At 57.2% G+C, this 15,708-nt stretch overlaps 2 protein-coding genes across 5 annotated transcripts in view; one reads left to right on the top strand and one right to left on the bottom strand.

The window, feature by feature from the left end:
- The first annotated feature begins 213 nt into the window (after positions 1–213).
- Positions 214–10,263, top strand: FTCD (formimidoyltransferase cyclodeaminase). Of its 3 annotated transcripts, none has more exons than XM_075755831.1 (17): positions 214–387; positions 1,205–1,388; positions 1,771–1,899; positions 2,090–2,178; positions 2,426–2,605; positions 2,694–2,831; positions 3,150–3,281; positions 3,948–4,009; positions 4,787–4,916; positions 5,051–5,212; positions 5,477–5,520; positions 5,599–5,665; positions 6,135–6,230; positions 6,427–7,689; positions 8,175–8,210; positions 8,431–8,813; positions 9,944–10,263. In XM_075755831.1, exons 1-14 carry the CDS (start codon positions 334–336, stop codon positions 6,511–6,513), a joined length of 1,554 nt encoding a protein of 517 aa, XP_075611946.1. In that variant the 5' UTR covers positions 214–333; the 3' UTR covers positions 6,514–7,689; positions 8,175–8,210; positions 8,431–8,813; positions 9,944–10,263. The 3 variants fall into 3 exon arrangements, with proteins under 3 accessions (XP_075611946.1, XP_075611947.1, XP_075611945.1); XM_075755830.1 differs by having other exon boundaries at positions 216–387; positions 5,599–5,737; XM_075755832.1 differs by lacking the exon at positions 1,771–1,899 and having other exon boundaries at positions 215–387; positions 5,599–5,737.
- Positions 10,264–11,636: 1,373 nt separating this feature from the next.
- Positions 11,637–15,708, bottom strand: part of COL6A2 (collagen type VI alpha 2 chain) — a 28,919-nt gene continuing 24,847 nt past the window's right edge. For both annotated transcript variants that reach the window (XM_075755821.1, XM_010313260.2), the window contains one exon: positions 11,637–13,207. In XM_075755821.1, coding sequence (XP_075611936.1) covers positions 12,600–13,207 — 608 coding nt within the window. In that variant the 3' untranslated portion in view covers positions 11,637–12,599. The remainder of the gene's footprint in view (positions 13,208–15,708) is intronic.

Genomic DNA, 15,708 nt, shown 5'->3' with positions numbered 1-15,708 from the left:
CTTTTCTTCATGTGTCATCATCTCTTTCTCCAAGCAATTAATTTGCACTTGTGAGTAATTAGTGTTGTAGGCTGGCCCTGTGAGCACGCAGTGCTCTTTTGCCCGGAGCTGCTCTGGACACATAAGGGCCAGCACCCTGTTGTTCGTCCAAGACCCTGTCTGTCTCCTGGCCGCAGATCAATGCGGTTAATGAGAAACCCCGGCTCGAGGAAGAGACAACGGGTTGGGTGCTGGGAGGATTTTGCCCTGCAGTGGGACAGGAAAGGGCAGGAAAACCCAGAGGGCGCAAGGATCCGAGCACGGTGCTGCGGAGTGCTGGCAGACCCTGGGACCATGGCCAAGCTAGTGGAGTGTGTCCCCAACTTCTCGGAGGGGATTAACAAGGAGGTGAGGGAGGACGAGGAGGGGCTGATGGGTGGGCGATGTGGGGTGCAGGTGGCTGGGCTGCCTCGGCGGAGGGGCCTTGCAGGCAGCACCCACTGCCAGACTTAGCCCTGCCTCCTTTGAAGCACTGCACAGCTTTCCCTAACCGGCTAATGCCAAAAATGCCCAAAGGCAGCCCCTGCTCCCTTTTGGCACCTCAGTGAGAAGTGGGGGCTCAGAACCTCCCCCTGCCCACTGCCTGCAGGTTGTTGTAGCACCAGAGATTGGGGTGGTCTGGCTTACCCCCTTAGAGAAATATCGCTTGCAGTTGTTGTGCTGAAATGCGCCATCCAGGTCAATGGGATCTGTGCTGGGCATCAGCCCTAGGCTGAGCTTTGTCGGGGCTGGGGGCGGGGGAGTTCAGCAAACCCAAAATTGCAATAAAACCACTGCTTCCCCTAAGGGAACAGGCTTTACAGAGCCAGATCTGTTTTGAAGCTAGTAGGGGACAGTATCCTCAGGAACAGAAATTTGTGATGGTGCTCTCTGATGTGCAGCAGCAGTTGGGCATCTCTCCCCCACCACGGCGGGTTGGGGGCTCGCTGGGAGCCAGAGGTGTCCCCAGCCCCCTGGGTAGGAGTGGGATGCTTATGCCTTCGGATCCTGCATCCTCTGCAAGATCTGCAGAGCTGCAGAAATACTCAGGGCTGCATCCCCACTGATCTTGGGGTCATCCCCAACCCCAGTGAGCTGAGAAAAGGCATTCCCCACCTTGCAAAGCTGTGGCTGTGGCAGGGCTCTGGCCGGCTCAGCCGCCTTGCCCCTCTCTGCTGCGTGGCAGGTGATCGATGCGCTGGGGCAGGCCATCTCCCGGACGCCGGGCTGTGTGTTGCTGGACGTAGACGCCGGCGCCTCCACCAACCGTACCGTCTACACCTTCGTGGGGTCCCCGGAGGCCGTTGTCGAAGGGGCACTGAGCGCGGCCCGCGTGGCTGGGCAGCTCATTGACATGAGCCGGCACACGGGTGAGCTTGGGGGCGGCGCAGGAGCTGATCTGGCACGGAGCATCCCTTGGCTGTGGCGCGTGGTCAGCTCTGGGTGCATCTTGCATGGCTGGAGCTAAAAATCAGCTGCTGGTGGCCGAGCACGGCATGTTACTGCACCTGCAGCAAGCAGCGCTGCTGGGATGGATGGTGGGGGGACCATGCAAAGCTCTTGTTCATCCTCCTGATCCAGAGAGGCTGAATCCCTCCTGTCCCTGGGCTGGAATAGACATTACTGCGGCAAACTCAACTTTCCTTGTGGCGGCAGTGCCCAGTCTGCAAAAAAAGGCTGGCAAAGGGCTGTCCTCCCTCCTTGTGTGCTTGCTCTTTACAGCTCCCATCCTTATATGTGCCTCACCACCAGGTGAACACCCTCGCATGGGGGCCCTGGACGTCTGCCCTTTTGTACCGGTGATGAACGTGAGCATGGAGGAGTGCATCACCTGCGCCAATGTCTTCGGGCAGCGGTTGGCAGCGGAGCTGGGGGTCCCTGGTGAGTGGAGGCCAGGAACCTCTGCCCGTCCCAGCCCACCCTGCGTGCTTCCAGCTGTGGACAAACTGCACACCTTTTGCAAAAGCTTAACCAAATGAAGTTTGCTACCAAATGGGAAAAAATGGACCCTGCTAGATGACCTGCTGCTAGCCCCTGCCAGGCAGTGCTCACCCTGTGCTCTGTCTTGCAGTTTACCTGTACGGAGAGGCAGCGCGGAAGGAGAGCAGGAAAGCCCTGCCTGCCATCCGTGCCGGGGAGTACGAGGCGCTCCCTGAGAAGGTGAGCCCAGCAGCACCCGGCTGGGAGGCACGGGCTGGGCAGAGCTGCACCTCCCCGGCTTTGGGGAAGGTGCCAGGGGCTCACATAGTCCCTTCACTCCAAGAGGAGCTGATGAAATGCTTTGGGTGCTGCTGAACATGGAGGTGGTTGTGGCAGATGCCAGATGGGGAGGGAGATGCTGTCTTCGGGCAGGTGGCTTGTGCTGCTCAGCGGTGCCGGCCCACGTGCTCTCCTCCCTCCTCTCCAGCTTGCAAAACCAGAGTGGGCTCCCGATTTTGGGCCCCCAACCTTTGTTCCCTGCTGGGGGGCCACCGTGACGGGCGCCCGGACCTTCCTTATCGCATACAACATCAACCTGCTGTGCACCAAGGAGCTGGCTCACCGCATCGCCCTCAACATCCGCGAGCAGGGTCGCGGTGCCGACCAGGTACCCCCATGCTGGCGGCGTGCCGGGCACAGACCTGCTTGCCCCCGCACCTCCCAGGCTGTGCCTTGACCGCAGCGGGTCTTGGCAGCCCGGGCGCTTGAAGAAGGTGCAGGGCATTGGCTGGTATTTGGAGGAAGAGAATATAGCCCAAGTTTCGACGAATCTGCTGGACTTTGAGACCACACCGCTCCACACCATCTACGAGGAGGTCTGCCGAGACGCAGAGGTAGGTGGTGTGGGGCGGCACGCCATGCTTGTTTCAACGGGGGCTTTGCAGAGGAGGTCTCCCTCCAAGTTTTTCTCCCCATCCCCAGGTCAGGATCTGCTTTATCTCACGCTCAGCTCAGCCAAGCTAGGCAGAGTGCTGAACAGCATGAAAATCCCCAAAGCTCAGCAACTTACTACTAGCCCCCAGCTCCTCCATTGAAGGCTTTTCCATGAGCTCCCCAGGTCCTGGGAAGGGATGAGGACCACCAGGCTGGGGTGGTAGCAGCGGCAGGGCAGGTGGCTCTGGGGACAGTCACGTTTCTGATGCCCTTCACAGGCACTGAACCTGCCCGTGGTGGGGTCCCAGCTGGTGGGGCTTGTCCCCAAGAAGGCCATGCTGGACACAGCCGAGTTTTATATCAAGAAGGAAAAACTCTTCATCCTGGAGGAGGAACAGAAGATCAGGCTGGTAATGTGGCTCCTCCTGGTACCAAGACAAGGGTGGGATTATGGGAGAGACACATGCACACACCACCCCCACCCCCACCCCCCCAGACTCCCAAAGTGGCACTGAGCAAAGATTTGGGTCCACGGCAGCCCCCAGGCATGACACTTATCTCCAGGGATGGTGCCTGGCAAGCTGTGAGGGCACAGTGACGGGGACAAGTTGCATTATTGCTGAGGATGTCGAGATGCTCAGCGAACAGGGACCCCATCCCGTGAGGACAGAGGGCAGGCAGCAGCTGCCCAGCACGGAGGCCAGGAGGGGAAGGAGACCTCCCCAGAGCTCAAGGACAGTGCGTGGCATTAGGGGACACTGCCCCAGCACCAGCGTAAGCTGGCAATGAGGAGACAGGCTCTGCTGCAGGAGGGAGGGACTTTTCCACCCTATGGGGAACGTGCTAGATAAGAGCAAGCTAATTATTTATCGGTGCAGTTTCCAGTCGTTTGTAGGCAGCCGCACGCTGCCCCCACGTCTGGGACGGGATGGTGACGCCGGCTGTCCTCTCCCTGGGTGGTGTCCTGAGCAACTCTGTCCTAGGGCTGGATCACCCATGGTTAATTAACAGCAGGGAATGAGGATACAATGGGACTTACCGTGACGGGGCTGATGTGGCGGTGCTGCTTCTTGCAGGTGGTCAGCCGGCTGGGCCTGGACTCCCTGTCTGCATTTCACCCCCGGGAGCGCATCATTGAGTAGGGACCCCTATCCTGCTTCTCGTCATGCTGCCCACCCCTGCCCGGATGGGGGGGATCCCGCTGCCTTTATCTTGCACTCAGCTTGTTTTGGGAGTGGTGCCTGCACCCAGCTCCTCTTCACACCCAGGGGACATCTCTGCCGGGGGTTGTACAGGGTGGTCCCTGCTCCCAAATGCTGATGGTGGTGAATGTGGGGTGGGTGGGCTCCAGATCACCCAGGCAGGCAGCAGGAGCAGATTTTGTGGCCAAACTTGAGCAAGTATGCGTGAAAAACCTCCATCCTATCTTCCACCCCATCCCCACCCCAAATTTCACTGCCTCTGGCTCACACGCTGCCCTCCAAGGAGAGACGCCGTGCTGCGGCACCCGGTGTAAAATGCATGTGTGTGGGGGGAGAGGAAGGGAAATCCACCTGTGCCAAGGTGCAATCAGGATGTGCACTTTAAGTCCTTTGTCGTCCCCCCCATGGACGTGGCTGCAGGCATGCTTCTGTCCCACCAAATGCCGTTTGCACAAGCCCACCCTGTCTAATGCAGAGCAACCCCCCAGCATCACAGGACGTGCTACCCAGCTGTCTGTCTGTCCCCAAGGGGCTGCTTGTCCTCTCCCCAACCCTCCTGCTGGGTTTTTTGGGCTATCCCCTTTCTCAGCCACCCGCAGAGCCAAGGGGTGGATGAAAACCTGTTGGAGAGGGCAGTGGTTGGACCGGGTGGTGGTGGTGGTGGGTGTCCCTGCACCTGGGGGGCTCTGACCCACAGGACCGCTGTGCCGCAGGTACCTGGTGCAGGCAGGAGAGGTGGATGGGGGGCTGGTGGCCAAGCCGCTGGGCGCCTTCGTACGAGCAGTCGGTGGCAGGTCAGCAGCGCCGGGAGGAGGCTCCGTGTCTGCAGCTGCGGCTGCCATGGTACGTGCCTCACACCGGGATGGCGTCCCTGCCTGGGGGGTCCTCTGGATGTGCCGAACCTCTGAGGGGAGCCGGCATGGCAGTAGCGGCGGGCGCTGTGTCCTGCTGGAGGATTTACCCCTGTGCCCTCGCAGGGAGCGGCGCTGGGCTGCATGGTGGGGCTGATGAGCTATGGGAAGCGGCAGTTTGAGGAGCTGGACCCCATCATGAGGAAGCTGATCCCCCCCTTCCACCAGGCCATGGACGAGCTGGGGGCAATGGTGGACGCCGACTCCCGTGCCTTCAGCAGCTACATGGTGAGGTCCCACCAATGGCAGAAGTCCTGTGGGGAAGCTGGGTGGGGGGGGTTTCCAGCTGGGACAGGGGCCAGCATCGCTGCATCCCGGTGTCCTTAGGAGCAGGGCTGTGACCTTGGCCCAAGCCAGGGCCGGGGAAGGCACATCATCACCTAAAGGAGGTTTGCAAGACCATGGGAGCTACCAGGTCTGCCCTGGATGCCGATGCAAGGCACGCAGAGTCTTGGAGCAAATGGCAGCAAATCTGCTTTTCTTTGCCTGCAGGAAGCTATGAAGCTGCCAAAAAGCACCCCTGAGGAGCTGGAGAGGTGAGCTGGGCTGGTGGGGATTTGCCGAGTGGCCACCACGGGCACCCAGCACTCACCTGGGGCTGTCCCCCCTCCCAGACGTGTGGCTGCCATGCAGCAGGGGCTGAAGACGGCCGTGAGGGTGCCCTGTGCCCTGGCAGAGAAGGTGAGCGGGCTCTGGCCTGCTCTGAAGGACCTGGCACGCCACTGCAACCTGGCCTGCAAATCCGACATCCAGGTATGGCCCCGGGCTCACGCGCTGGCCTGGCTGGGGCTTTGGAAGAGCCGGGCTCACCGCATTTCCCTGCGAGGTGTCCCATCGTGTCCTGATGCATCTGTCCAGCCGCACTGCCCAAACTGGCCAGCGGTTTCTGCACGCTCACGTTTTGGCAGCTTGCAGCCCTTGTAGAGAGCTGACCCCCGCCAGCCCTCGCCTGAGTTTTCCCTCCTGTGTGGCAAGGCCACGAATGGTTCCTGCTGCCGCAGCCTGAAAACACCATGTTGGAAAGCGTTGGGTGCCGCTGGGTGACGGAGGGGGGGTGGGAGTCCTGCAGCGTGAGGATCTGCCCTGCTGCCGGACTGTGTGGTGGTGGTCAGGTTCAGCAGGAGAGCTTCTCGCAAGCCTCTTTTCCTAGGTGGGAGCCAAAATGCTGGAAGCAGCTGTGTTTGGAGCTTACTTCAACGTCATGATCAACCTCAAAGACATAACGGATGAGAAGTTTAAGCTTGCGGTAAGCAGGGGCCGTGTGTGTGCCCTGGCCCTGGTGGCGGGCATGAGGTGGGACAGAGATGCAGATAAAACCCCTGGGACCCCTCATGCCCGGGCACACCATCCCTTTGCCACCAGCGGGATGCATGGGGTGGACGGTGGACAGCTCTTCTGTCCTGTCGAGTGGCAAACGATGCTCCTTCTCCCTCTCCACGCAGATGTCACAGAAGGTCTCTGGGCTGCTGGAGGAGGCGAAGCAAGGCTCGGCGCTCGTGCTGGCGCTGCTGGAGAAGCGGGTGGCCTGAGAGGGGCTCGGTGATGGGTGCGGGGGCTCTGCAGCAGCAAATACAGCTGGGAAACACACTCGTCCCTGCCTGGGCTCCTTTGGTATCCACCTCAGAAGAGCTGCTCTGCTCAGGCAGATCCCAGCATCATGTTCTCTGCTGGCCTTTCCATGGCCAAGGGTGATTTTTGCTGCGTGGGGCTCTCACCCCAGTCTCCATCCCCCCCATCCCTGGGCCAGAAGGATCCAGCTGCCTTGGCAGTGCCCAGGGCCACAGGGCTCCCAAGAGAGGGGATGGCAGGGACCCCGTGGTGCTGCCTGGGTGGAGATCCCTGTGCATGGGCACCTCCTGACCCCGCACACCCTTGTGTGTTTCTGTGCCCAGACACCCCCCCCGAGACACCCCCCTGCCCCCAGGACTGGGACAAGTCCTGGCACAGCCCCTCTCTGCGAGGTGTCTTGTTGACAGTGCATGACGAGATCAGCCTGTTGCACTGCTCACTGGCCCGGGAATGGACCATGGCCAAATGCGGGGCAGCATTGGGGGTGTTAGCAGGGAGATGGGGACCAGATGGGAGGAGCTCTGCCCCCCTCCTCATAGACCCCCCGAGAGGAAGACCTGAGCACTAGGACATCCAACCCTGCCTCCTCTCTGTTGACCAGGTCTGATGGCAGATATCACTTCGTCCACCTGCACAGCATGGCAGCACCCTGAGCAGTGTCACAGGGAGTCATTAGCTGCACCCTGAGTCCTGCTGTCCCACAGCAGTGCCTGCGGGTGGGTGACACCCCCATGCCCGGACACTGTGCCCACGCTGGGAGCACCCAGCCAGGGTTCGTGGTGGGGACGCCTGACTCACTCCATCACCTGACGCCAGGACGTGAAACCACCACCCTCCGTCCCGTTTTTATCAGCCCCGTGGAACCTTTGTGCAGGCTGGGAGTGGCGTGTTGACATTTTCCTTGTGCCCATGGTGACAGCCGTGGTGCAGGGAGCGGTGCGGCCGGTTCCACTGCTCAGCGGTGTCACCCCTGCCCGCCGCACCCCTCCTCACCCGGGCAGGGCCCCGGTATTTAATGGGTGCCTGCCACCCCGGGAGAGCCGTGCCGAGGACGGTGACCAGGGGTGCTGCTGGTGGCGGTGCCTTCAGAGGGTGCTGCCAGCATCACCTCTGCTAGGAGCTTTTCTGCAGGTCTGGTGAGTGAAAGCTGCTCCCTGGGGCAGCAGTGCCTGGCAGGGTGCAGGGCAGCCAGGGAACACGGGGGCGGTGGGAGCGCGGGCGCCCGTGGGTCAGGGTGCACCGTCCCCATGGCTGGTGCTGCACCGAGACACGGTGTCCCCAGCCCCTTGTGGTCCACAAGGATGTGGGTGGGGGCTGGGCACCCAGGCTCGGCTGGAGTTGGTTTATTATTTCCATTAACAGTGGAAACCACATGCCTGGGCTCTGGGGGTGCACAGAGGTGGGGACAGTCGCTCTCAGGGTCGGCGCTGTCACCCGAAGGGACAGGACGGCTGTTGGGGTCTGCGGGGGGACGGCACTCCTTGGGAAGTGAGCACGGTCTCTGCCCGGGGCAGACTTGTGGGGCAGAGGAGCTGGGTCCCGGCTGCTGGCAGGGCGATGACGTCCCTGTGATGAGAGGTGCCACGAGGGAGCACTGACAGTGCCTGTCTTTCCCTTGCAGCTTGGGGGTCACAGAGGATGTGGAACCCCAACTCAGGTGAGGGGCCGCAGGGCCGGGCAGGGCTATGGGTACCACACAGCCGTCGGGGCTCAGTGCAATCACCGCGGCCTGCGTACCAAAGGGGAGTGGGGCACCATATGTGAGGAGGGGGTGGACCAGGAGGGGTCCTTTGGGTGCATGGGTACACCAGCTCCCTGCATGGCCTGGCTGGGGAGAGCCCGGCTCTGCTCACTAACAGCCCCCTTCTTCTTCCTAGGCGCGCCCGGAGGGGTGCCACCACCGCAAGTGCAAATTTGCCCGCCTGCCCCTCCAGGATACCCTTGTCCCGGTGCTCCAGCAGGTCCCCACCCTGGCTACCCTCCGGTGCCACCCGGCGCCCCTGGAGCCTGTCCCCCAGCCCCCCCAGGTGGCTATCCCTGTGGCCCCCCTGCGCCTGGCTATCCCTGTGGCCCCACGCCACCTGGCCCCTGCCCACCGGGACAGCACCCCCATGGGCATCCACCGCCGGGACATCATCCCCATGGGCACCCCCATCTGGGACCACCGGGAGTGCCGGGGTGCACACCATGCCCCCCTAACTCCCATCAGAAGCACCATAAGAAGCACAAGAAGAAGCATTCCAAGCACCATGGGGGCAAGGTAAGAGCGAGGTGGCGGCAGACCCTTCCGAATCTCTGCTGTGGTCCTTCGGACCCCCCCTCACGCATGCCACAGCATCCAACCCGCCAGCTGGGGTTCCTCTCTTCCACCCTGCAGTCGGGTGCCAGCACCTCAGTGGCTTTTTTTTAGATGTGGAGACTTCGATTTGGTTAATAAACAGGCAAGCATGAGTCATTTCAAGCGAGTCTTTTGAAACGTGATCTGCGAAATTCCTTGAAGCCATTTGAAACAGCAACACAGCCCAGGGTGCACCACGCGGTGTACTAAATCCCAGGACTTTGTCCTGCCCACCTGAGACCGAGTCGTGCCTCCACAAGGGACGTTCGCTCAGTGTTCTGCAGCAGAGGGGCAGTTCAGTTCCCTCTTAAAAAACAAAAACCAAACAAAAAAAAAGGAAAAGCAATTCTCTGTGCCGGGAGTAGATGCTGCAGAAAATGCCGTTGCAGGGATGTGCCCATCCATGGAGTAGGTCTGAGTGAGGGACCGGTAAACAAAACCCCAGCTCCAGCATCGGAGGTAGGAGCATTTCCCAAGCAAACCAAACCATCAGCTCCTCTCACTGTGTAATGGCTTTGGAAGTGATCTGCCTTGACGTTTGCCCTCGCTGGCAGAGAGCAGGACACTTCTGGACTGAACCTTGTAAAATAATAATAAAAACCCCAGCCCTCCCATGATATGCCCGTAATTATATTCTCCAAGCAGAAAAAGAACGGCTCCAAACTCTAAAACGTGGTTTGTAACAGCACTGCAATGAACACTGCGGTGATGTTATCAGTAGCCATTTTATCTTCAAGTCAAGGTATCGTGGCTGGGGTTCGCTGCCTGGGGCCGTGGTGCTGGCTGACTCCCACACCACCTCACCCTCCACATGCTCCCTGGGGCATGACATTAATTAATTACCGGCTTGCAATTCAGCCAGCATGCAAACCTGGGGGCACTCGTTTTTCTGGCGTGCAAAGGCACTTGGGGAGAGGTGGGTCTGCAGGCTCAACCTGGACCCAGCTGGGCACCGGGAACTGGCACCCACCACTGGATCGCTAACACCTATCAGAAATGGTGTGAAAGCAGGTTGTTTCTGTGCTACCCTAAAGTTGTTTTATCTCCTCCAGCACTCCAGCTCAAGCAGCTCAAGCAGCAGTTCTGACTCTGACTGAAGAGGACATCTCCCACCGGCACGGCCATGAAACACGAAGCCAAACGCCCCGTGGGAACCACCTGCGCGTTGCTCCGATCCTTTCCCCTTTTGCTTAGGGCGGCGCTTTGCCTGCTGAGTGATTTTCTTGGTTTTAGCTTGTAAATTCTTTGACCTGGAATTGCTGTGAGACGATGGGCAGCAGCTCCATCCTCTGTCTTTCAGGAGAGCCCACTGAAAGTCACCCCCAAGGCTGCAGGTAGCAGTGTGGGGAGTATCACATGCTGGTTTGCAGTCTGCTGGTGTCCGTGTGTTTTTTCCTGGGCAACGATGCTGGCTGCTAACATGGGTCCCACCGCCCATCGCAGCTCATTCTGTGTGAGCTCTCCCAGCTGTAGCAGAGGGGTTGGGCGAGGAATGCTGTAACTTACCCCTTGCTGAGCTGTATGGGTTGCCATCCTCCATGCCAGGGTAATAATTAATAGGAAAAATTAGCGAGCTTTCTTTCTGAAGCCCCTGAGCCATGGCCGTGGGACTGCGGCACACTCACTAGGAAAGGTGAAAAGCCTGGCAGTGCTTTCACCGCAGCATTTTTAAGAGAGGGCTGCTTTTGCTGCTGTTTTGTTTTTGTTTTGCCCATTGTCATGGCTCAGAAGGACCCTTCCCGGCCCCGTTACCCGGAAGGCTTTGCTGCCAGCCGGCGTGACTGGCTGCTGGAGCCAGCAGCACACAGACGAGCGGCTCACCGTGGCAGAGGGCATCTCCAAGAGAGGTGGCGCAGCCCATCTCACCCAGATGTGCTGCCAGCGCAGCCTTCTCCACCCCTGTTGCACTGCTGGCCGGGTGGGCGTGCGTGCTGGGGCAGCGGGACTTCACCCCTGCGGCTCCTCTCTGGCTGCGGTCGTGTTTTTGTCCTGCGGCCCTTGAAGCTCCCTGACAGCTCTCCTTTCCAAAGCAGGGAAAACACGGCAGTGGCACTGCAGCACGCATGGCCACAGCTCACCACCGCCGTGCGCCCCGTGCCCCGTGCTGGGGGTCCCCATGGACCACCCAAACGCTGCCCAGCCTCTCCTCCCCATCCCACCTCCACCGCCATGGATGTGACCTTACAGAAATGCCCCTGTCCTTGGAGGGTTCCCCTGCCCCGCTGTCCTGGCTTGAGGCACACACGTGTTGGATGCAAGAGGGGCTGAAGAAGGCGTGGGGAAAGCCAGACTCTGGTGCGATGCCACCTTCGTGGTGGGGAAACAGCCCCCCTCAAAGAGGGGCACCTGAGCACCCCTGCTCTCCTCACCCATGAAGAGGTGAGGAACATGACGCAGCTGAGGAACGAGGAGACGGTCTTTGTTGTGCCGAGAGACCACAGTTTGATGGGCACTGGGGGGGGGGGGTGCGGGCCAGGGGGCAGAGGAACAGGTCTGCAAGGGGACTGCTGGAGACGGGGAGAGCTGGAGGGGCCCAGTCAGCATTCTGCAGCCCCTCAGGTCCTCAGCAGTGCCCCATGGCCCCTGCGCTGCAGGGACCCCCGGCCTTGTGCTCCAGCACTTGCAAGGAGAAGCAGAATACAAACTTATCTGGACTTAACAGCTTAGCACCAGGAGAAACAGCTGCTCATTAAAAATAATTTTTAAGAAAGAGACAAACTACAGAATAAAGAGGCTTTTCCAGGATAGGGTGAAAAGAGTTTATTTGTTCATTTTTGCAGACAGCACAATAATTCAAGTTCAAATCTGGGCATTGCTCAGCAGATACCGGTGGGAAGAAGGCACCATAGTTGCTTTGAGCACATTGGGATGACAGGGAGGCAGCTCCGGCAGCTGCCCGGTATTTTGTGAGATGCTGGGAGGTATGCTGCCCCTCTCAGCCAGGATTTTGGGTACAGTAATAAATGAACAGGTTCTGATGAAGATCAGAATGGCAAAAGGAAGTAATGACCCATAGGAAAGTGAAGATCTTAAAGATGATCTATGAAATTTAGGATAGAGCCCCCAAAGGAGCATCTGCAGACAACTGTAGAAGGCAGCAAAACCTCTCACCACCCATTGCTCCTGGGAAAGAGAACCAAGCCACCAAGGGCCATGCAAAAGGAAAGCAAGTCGCTGACCATTTCAAGCAGCATGTGATGTGTCATAAACTCACTTGATTCTCTCAGGGCAGAAGTACCAAGAGAACAAAAAAGATAAGATGATCTGGAAAAGGGTTTGCTAAAGAACATGGGATGTCACAACCGTAAAGCTCCTCAGAGAACACTGAGGGATATTGAGAGTTTTTGAAAACTAGAGATGATCATTTGTCCTACTGCACTGTAAGGGTTTCTGACAAGCCCTCCTAGGATTACAGTACGTACGCAAGGCATGGCTTAGTGTGTGTAAAGCTTTACAGAAATATGTCTTATGGGTCTGTATCCTGCTTAGATCTTGGTTTTAATTAGCACCATAAATGTAAGATACATGACTTTTCATCATGAAAAATCAATAAAGAGCTCTGGATTTTGGCTAGAAAGGAGGACCCAGAGGGCAGCTATTCTGGGCCAGCTCAGAGTTGCTAGCAACAATACAGAGGGAAGAAAATGAAACAGGTAGTATGGGGGGGGGTGTATACTGGTGAGAGGAAGACATGTGTACTCCCTTCATTTAACATATCCACCTAATGAACCTGTCAAAGAAGCTGGGCTGGGAGAGGCTGTCATAGTCCTTCTCCCGGAAGATGGCTGCCCGGTCCCCAAGGCCAAGCTTCAGCAGGACGTCCATGTCTACGTCACTCCCGAGAGCCACTACTGTGGGCATAACGTCCTGCTTCTTCATGGAGTTAATGGCCTCCTCGAGGTTCTTGCTTCCTGTGATGCCGTCAGTGATGAAGACGAAGGAGAGCTCGGCATTGCGCCGGGCCAGTCGCTGCCCATCTCCTGGGCTGAGCACAATGTTGTTGATGGCGTGTATGATGGCTGACCCAATGTTGGAGGATGAGTCCAGGTACTTGATCTGTGCCAGGGCATTGGAGATTTCCGTCAGGTTGTAGGTCAGTGGGAAGACCACATCCTGGTCCCTCTCACTGCCATACTGCAGCAGCGCAATCCGGGCATTCATGTTGTCGCTGTTGCTCCTGGCCAGCGTGAGCTGTCGGGCCACCTCCTCCACAAAGTGGTGGGCTCTGTGGAAATTCTGCTCCCCAATCCTTTCAGAGCCATCAAGCAAGAAGACGACATCAACGGGGCGCTGCGTGCATTGGGCCACCGCAAGCTCTGCAGGAGAAAGAAGAAGACAAATTTGGGAGCATAAGAAAGCCTATGGGATACGGCTGGGGCTTGTCTCCGGCAGTTCGGGCTGGCGTTGCCTCCGTGCATCTTTGTCCAAAGAATGACGAGCCCCACTCTGCTGCCAAAGCCTGTCTTTGCAGCTGGTACTGCAGGAGCTTTGCTTCTGATTCCCCCAGGTCCTGGGCACTAGGTCTTAATGAATGATAATTCTGGGGCCTGTGACAGACCTCCACAAGCATCCATGAGATTAGACAGGTCTGTGCCTTTCAGTCCCAGAATTACATCCACCTTCTTACAGCAGTGCCCAGCTCTTATCCATAACAGGAATGTCCAGAGATTAATGGCAGGCAGTGTCTGCAAACCTCTTGGTTACTTCTAGAGAGGGGTTTACTTTAAGGGTTACTCTGAAACACACAGATTTGTAGGACAAAAGCTGTTTTCATACCTTTCACCCGGATTAGCTTAATCAGCAATCACTAATTCCTGAAGAGCTTATAAAGGTTGGGTCATATGGTTGGAAAACAAGACTATCCTTGTTGATGCACCTGTACGTAGCAAAGCAGCTTTTGTAATATATAACAGACCACTACTGGAGTGAAACACAGTGGGACATTTTTCTTCAGTCACTCAGAACACACCTGTCCACAGAGTGGGCATAAAAGAATATACACAGTGAATGAACTCAGAAAAAAAGGGAGAATTAAACAGCAATCTTTGGAGACAGCTGTTAGTCAGGGACCATTATTTTGTTCCTTTGCAGTAGTTACGTGCATTGCATTTGGTGTTCCTCTGTGTACACTACTCCGAGAAACACTTCCACTACTGCACGGTTGAATTTTCTTCTTCTTCTTCCTTTGAGTTTCCTTCTCTGCTGAAAGCACTAGTCAGGAATATGATGGCAACAGCAGTCTTGATTTGTGATGTACACGCTGCGGATGGCCCCCCCTCCCCCCGAGTTTGCAGCAGGGCAATGGCTGTATCACTGTCAAGCAATTCTGTGGCTCTAGGACTGAATCTCAAAAGGGTGAAGTCCTGGAGCCGATGTCATGTTGTGTTGCATGACTGACAAGGAATAGGAGGTTCTGGAGCAGCCCCAGCTTAAGCGTCCATTTCTGACAATGAGGGGCAACTTTTGGGGTAGGACTATCGCATCAGGTTGAATTTTCCTACTATGAGCAAATCCAACTTGACAAAATTCTTCCTCAGTGCTGAACGCTGTTACAGCCGGATTCAGCATGGCGGGTGCTGAGCCAGCGGAATTCCTTGTATAAACTGAGCAACAAGTGGATCACTGTTTAGTACATTAGTACTATGTGTGTGGTCAACATTCGGCAAACAGCAAAGTTATATTTAAAGCAAAATAGATACCTGCACTCTTGAGACTACAAAACCAGTGTCCAACACGAAACCAAGAGCACAAGACAGTGTAGCAGAAGCTGTGATGGTGCATATCATTGAGCTCGCAGACTATTTGGCACCACTTCCATCCATGATAAAACAGTCAAACCTGATGCAGGAACTTCTGCTGGTACTTGTAGTTTAACATAACTCGGTGGACATGGCACAAGTCTGTGGTTGTTTCTGCACGGTGTTCCCTGACATTGCAGACTGGCATTTCTCCTTAGCCCACACTGTAAAACATATCTACAACGACAGCATGCCTTGCATGGTGCTTACTGCACATTGTCTAACTGCGAACAACAGCCCTCTGCAACACCAGTTCTGACTGCAGTAGAAGCCAATCTCCAAGCGATGCTTTTTCCCCCGCAAGCTTTTTGAACATTATATTTTGAAATTCAACTGTGATAGTCCACTCCTTTGAATCAATAAAGGTTCGTACTCACCTCTGCCCAACCCTCCTTGAGAAGTGTTGTCTAAGGGTGCATTGATGCTGCAGTTCCCGGTGCGCGGGCGCTGCTGCCACAAGGATACTTGGCTTTGGCAGCGCCTGCGCTCCTGGTCCTCACCTGCTCTGTGCAGTCATGGAGAGGGAAAGGAGGGAAGGCACGCACCTTGCAACCTCACAGTCCAAAATCTACGTAGGGGTCTGCAAAAGCAGGTGGAAGCGAGCGGTTGGGAGCGAGGGCTGCATATCGTGCTGGAGAAGCATTACCAGTCTGTAGCATGCTTGTCCATGTGCAGTCATGTTTCTTGAGACAACAAGCAAGATCCACCCACCTCCCACATGACCCGAAGCAAGCCTTAAGAGCTCCTAGTCAAGCAGACCATGGTTGAGAGCAGCATCACTCCATGGAGCTTGAGCGAGAGCATAACACACATCTGGCTCTGCCGGCAGCCTCTACTGCAGCAGCACTCCCCAGAGACACTCCGCTCGCTGATCAGCCCTCATGGCTGGAGAGGGCTGCCTTCGAGCTGTGCGGTAAGATGCCTGTACATAGGAGTTATCCCATGGGAACATGAGAGATGCAAGGCAGCTCAGCAAAACCTTGGGTTTGTCCTGTTCAGTGTCACGCTTTGGTTGCAGC

The sequence above is a fragment of the Balearica regulorum genome, chromosome 6 (genome assembly GCF_011004875.1).
Source record: "Balearica regulorum gibbericeps isolate bBalReg1 chromosome 6, bBalReg1.pri, whole genome shotgun sequence".
NCBI classification, from domain to species: Eukaryota; Metazoa; Chordata; class Aves; order Gruiformes; family Gruidae; genus Balearica; species Balearica regulorum.
The sequence above is the reverse complement of the archived record's forward strand: the minus strand, read 5'-3'. Positions and strand labels throughout refer to the sequence as shown.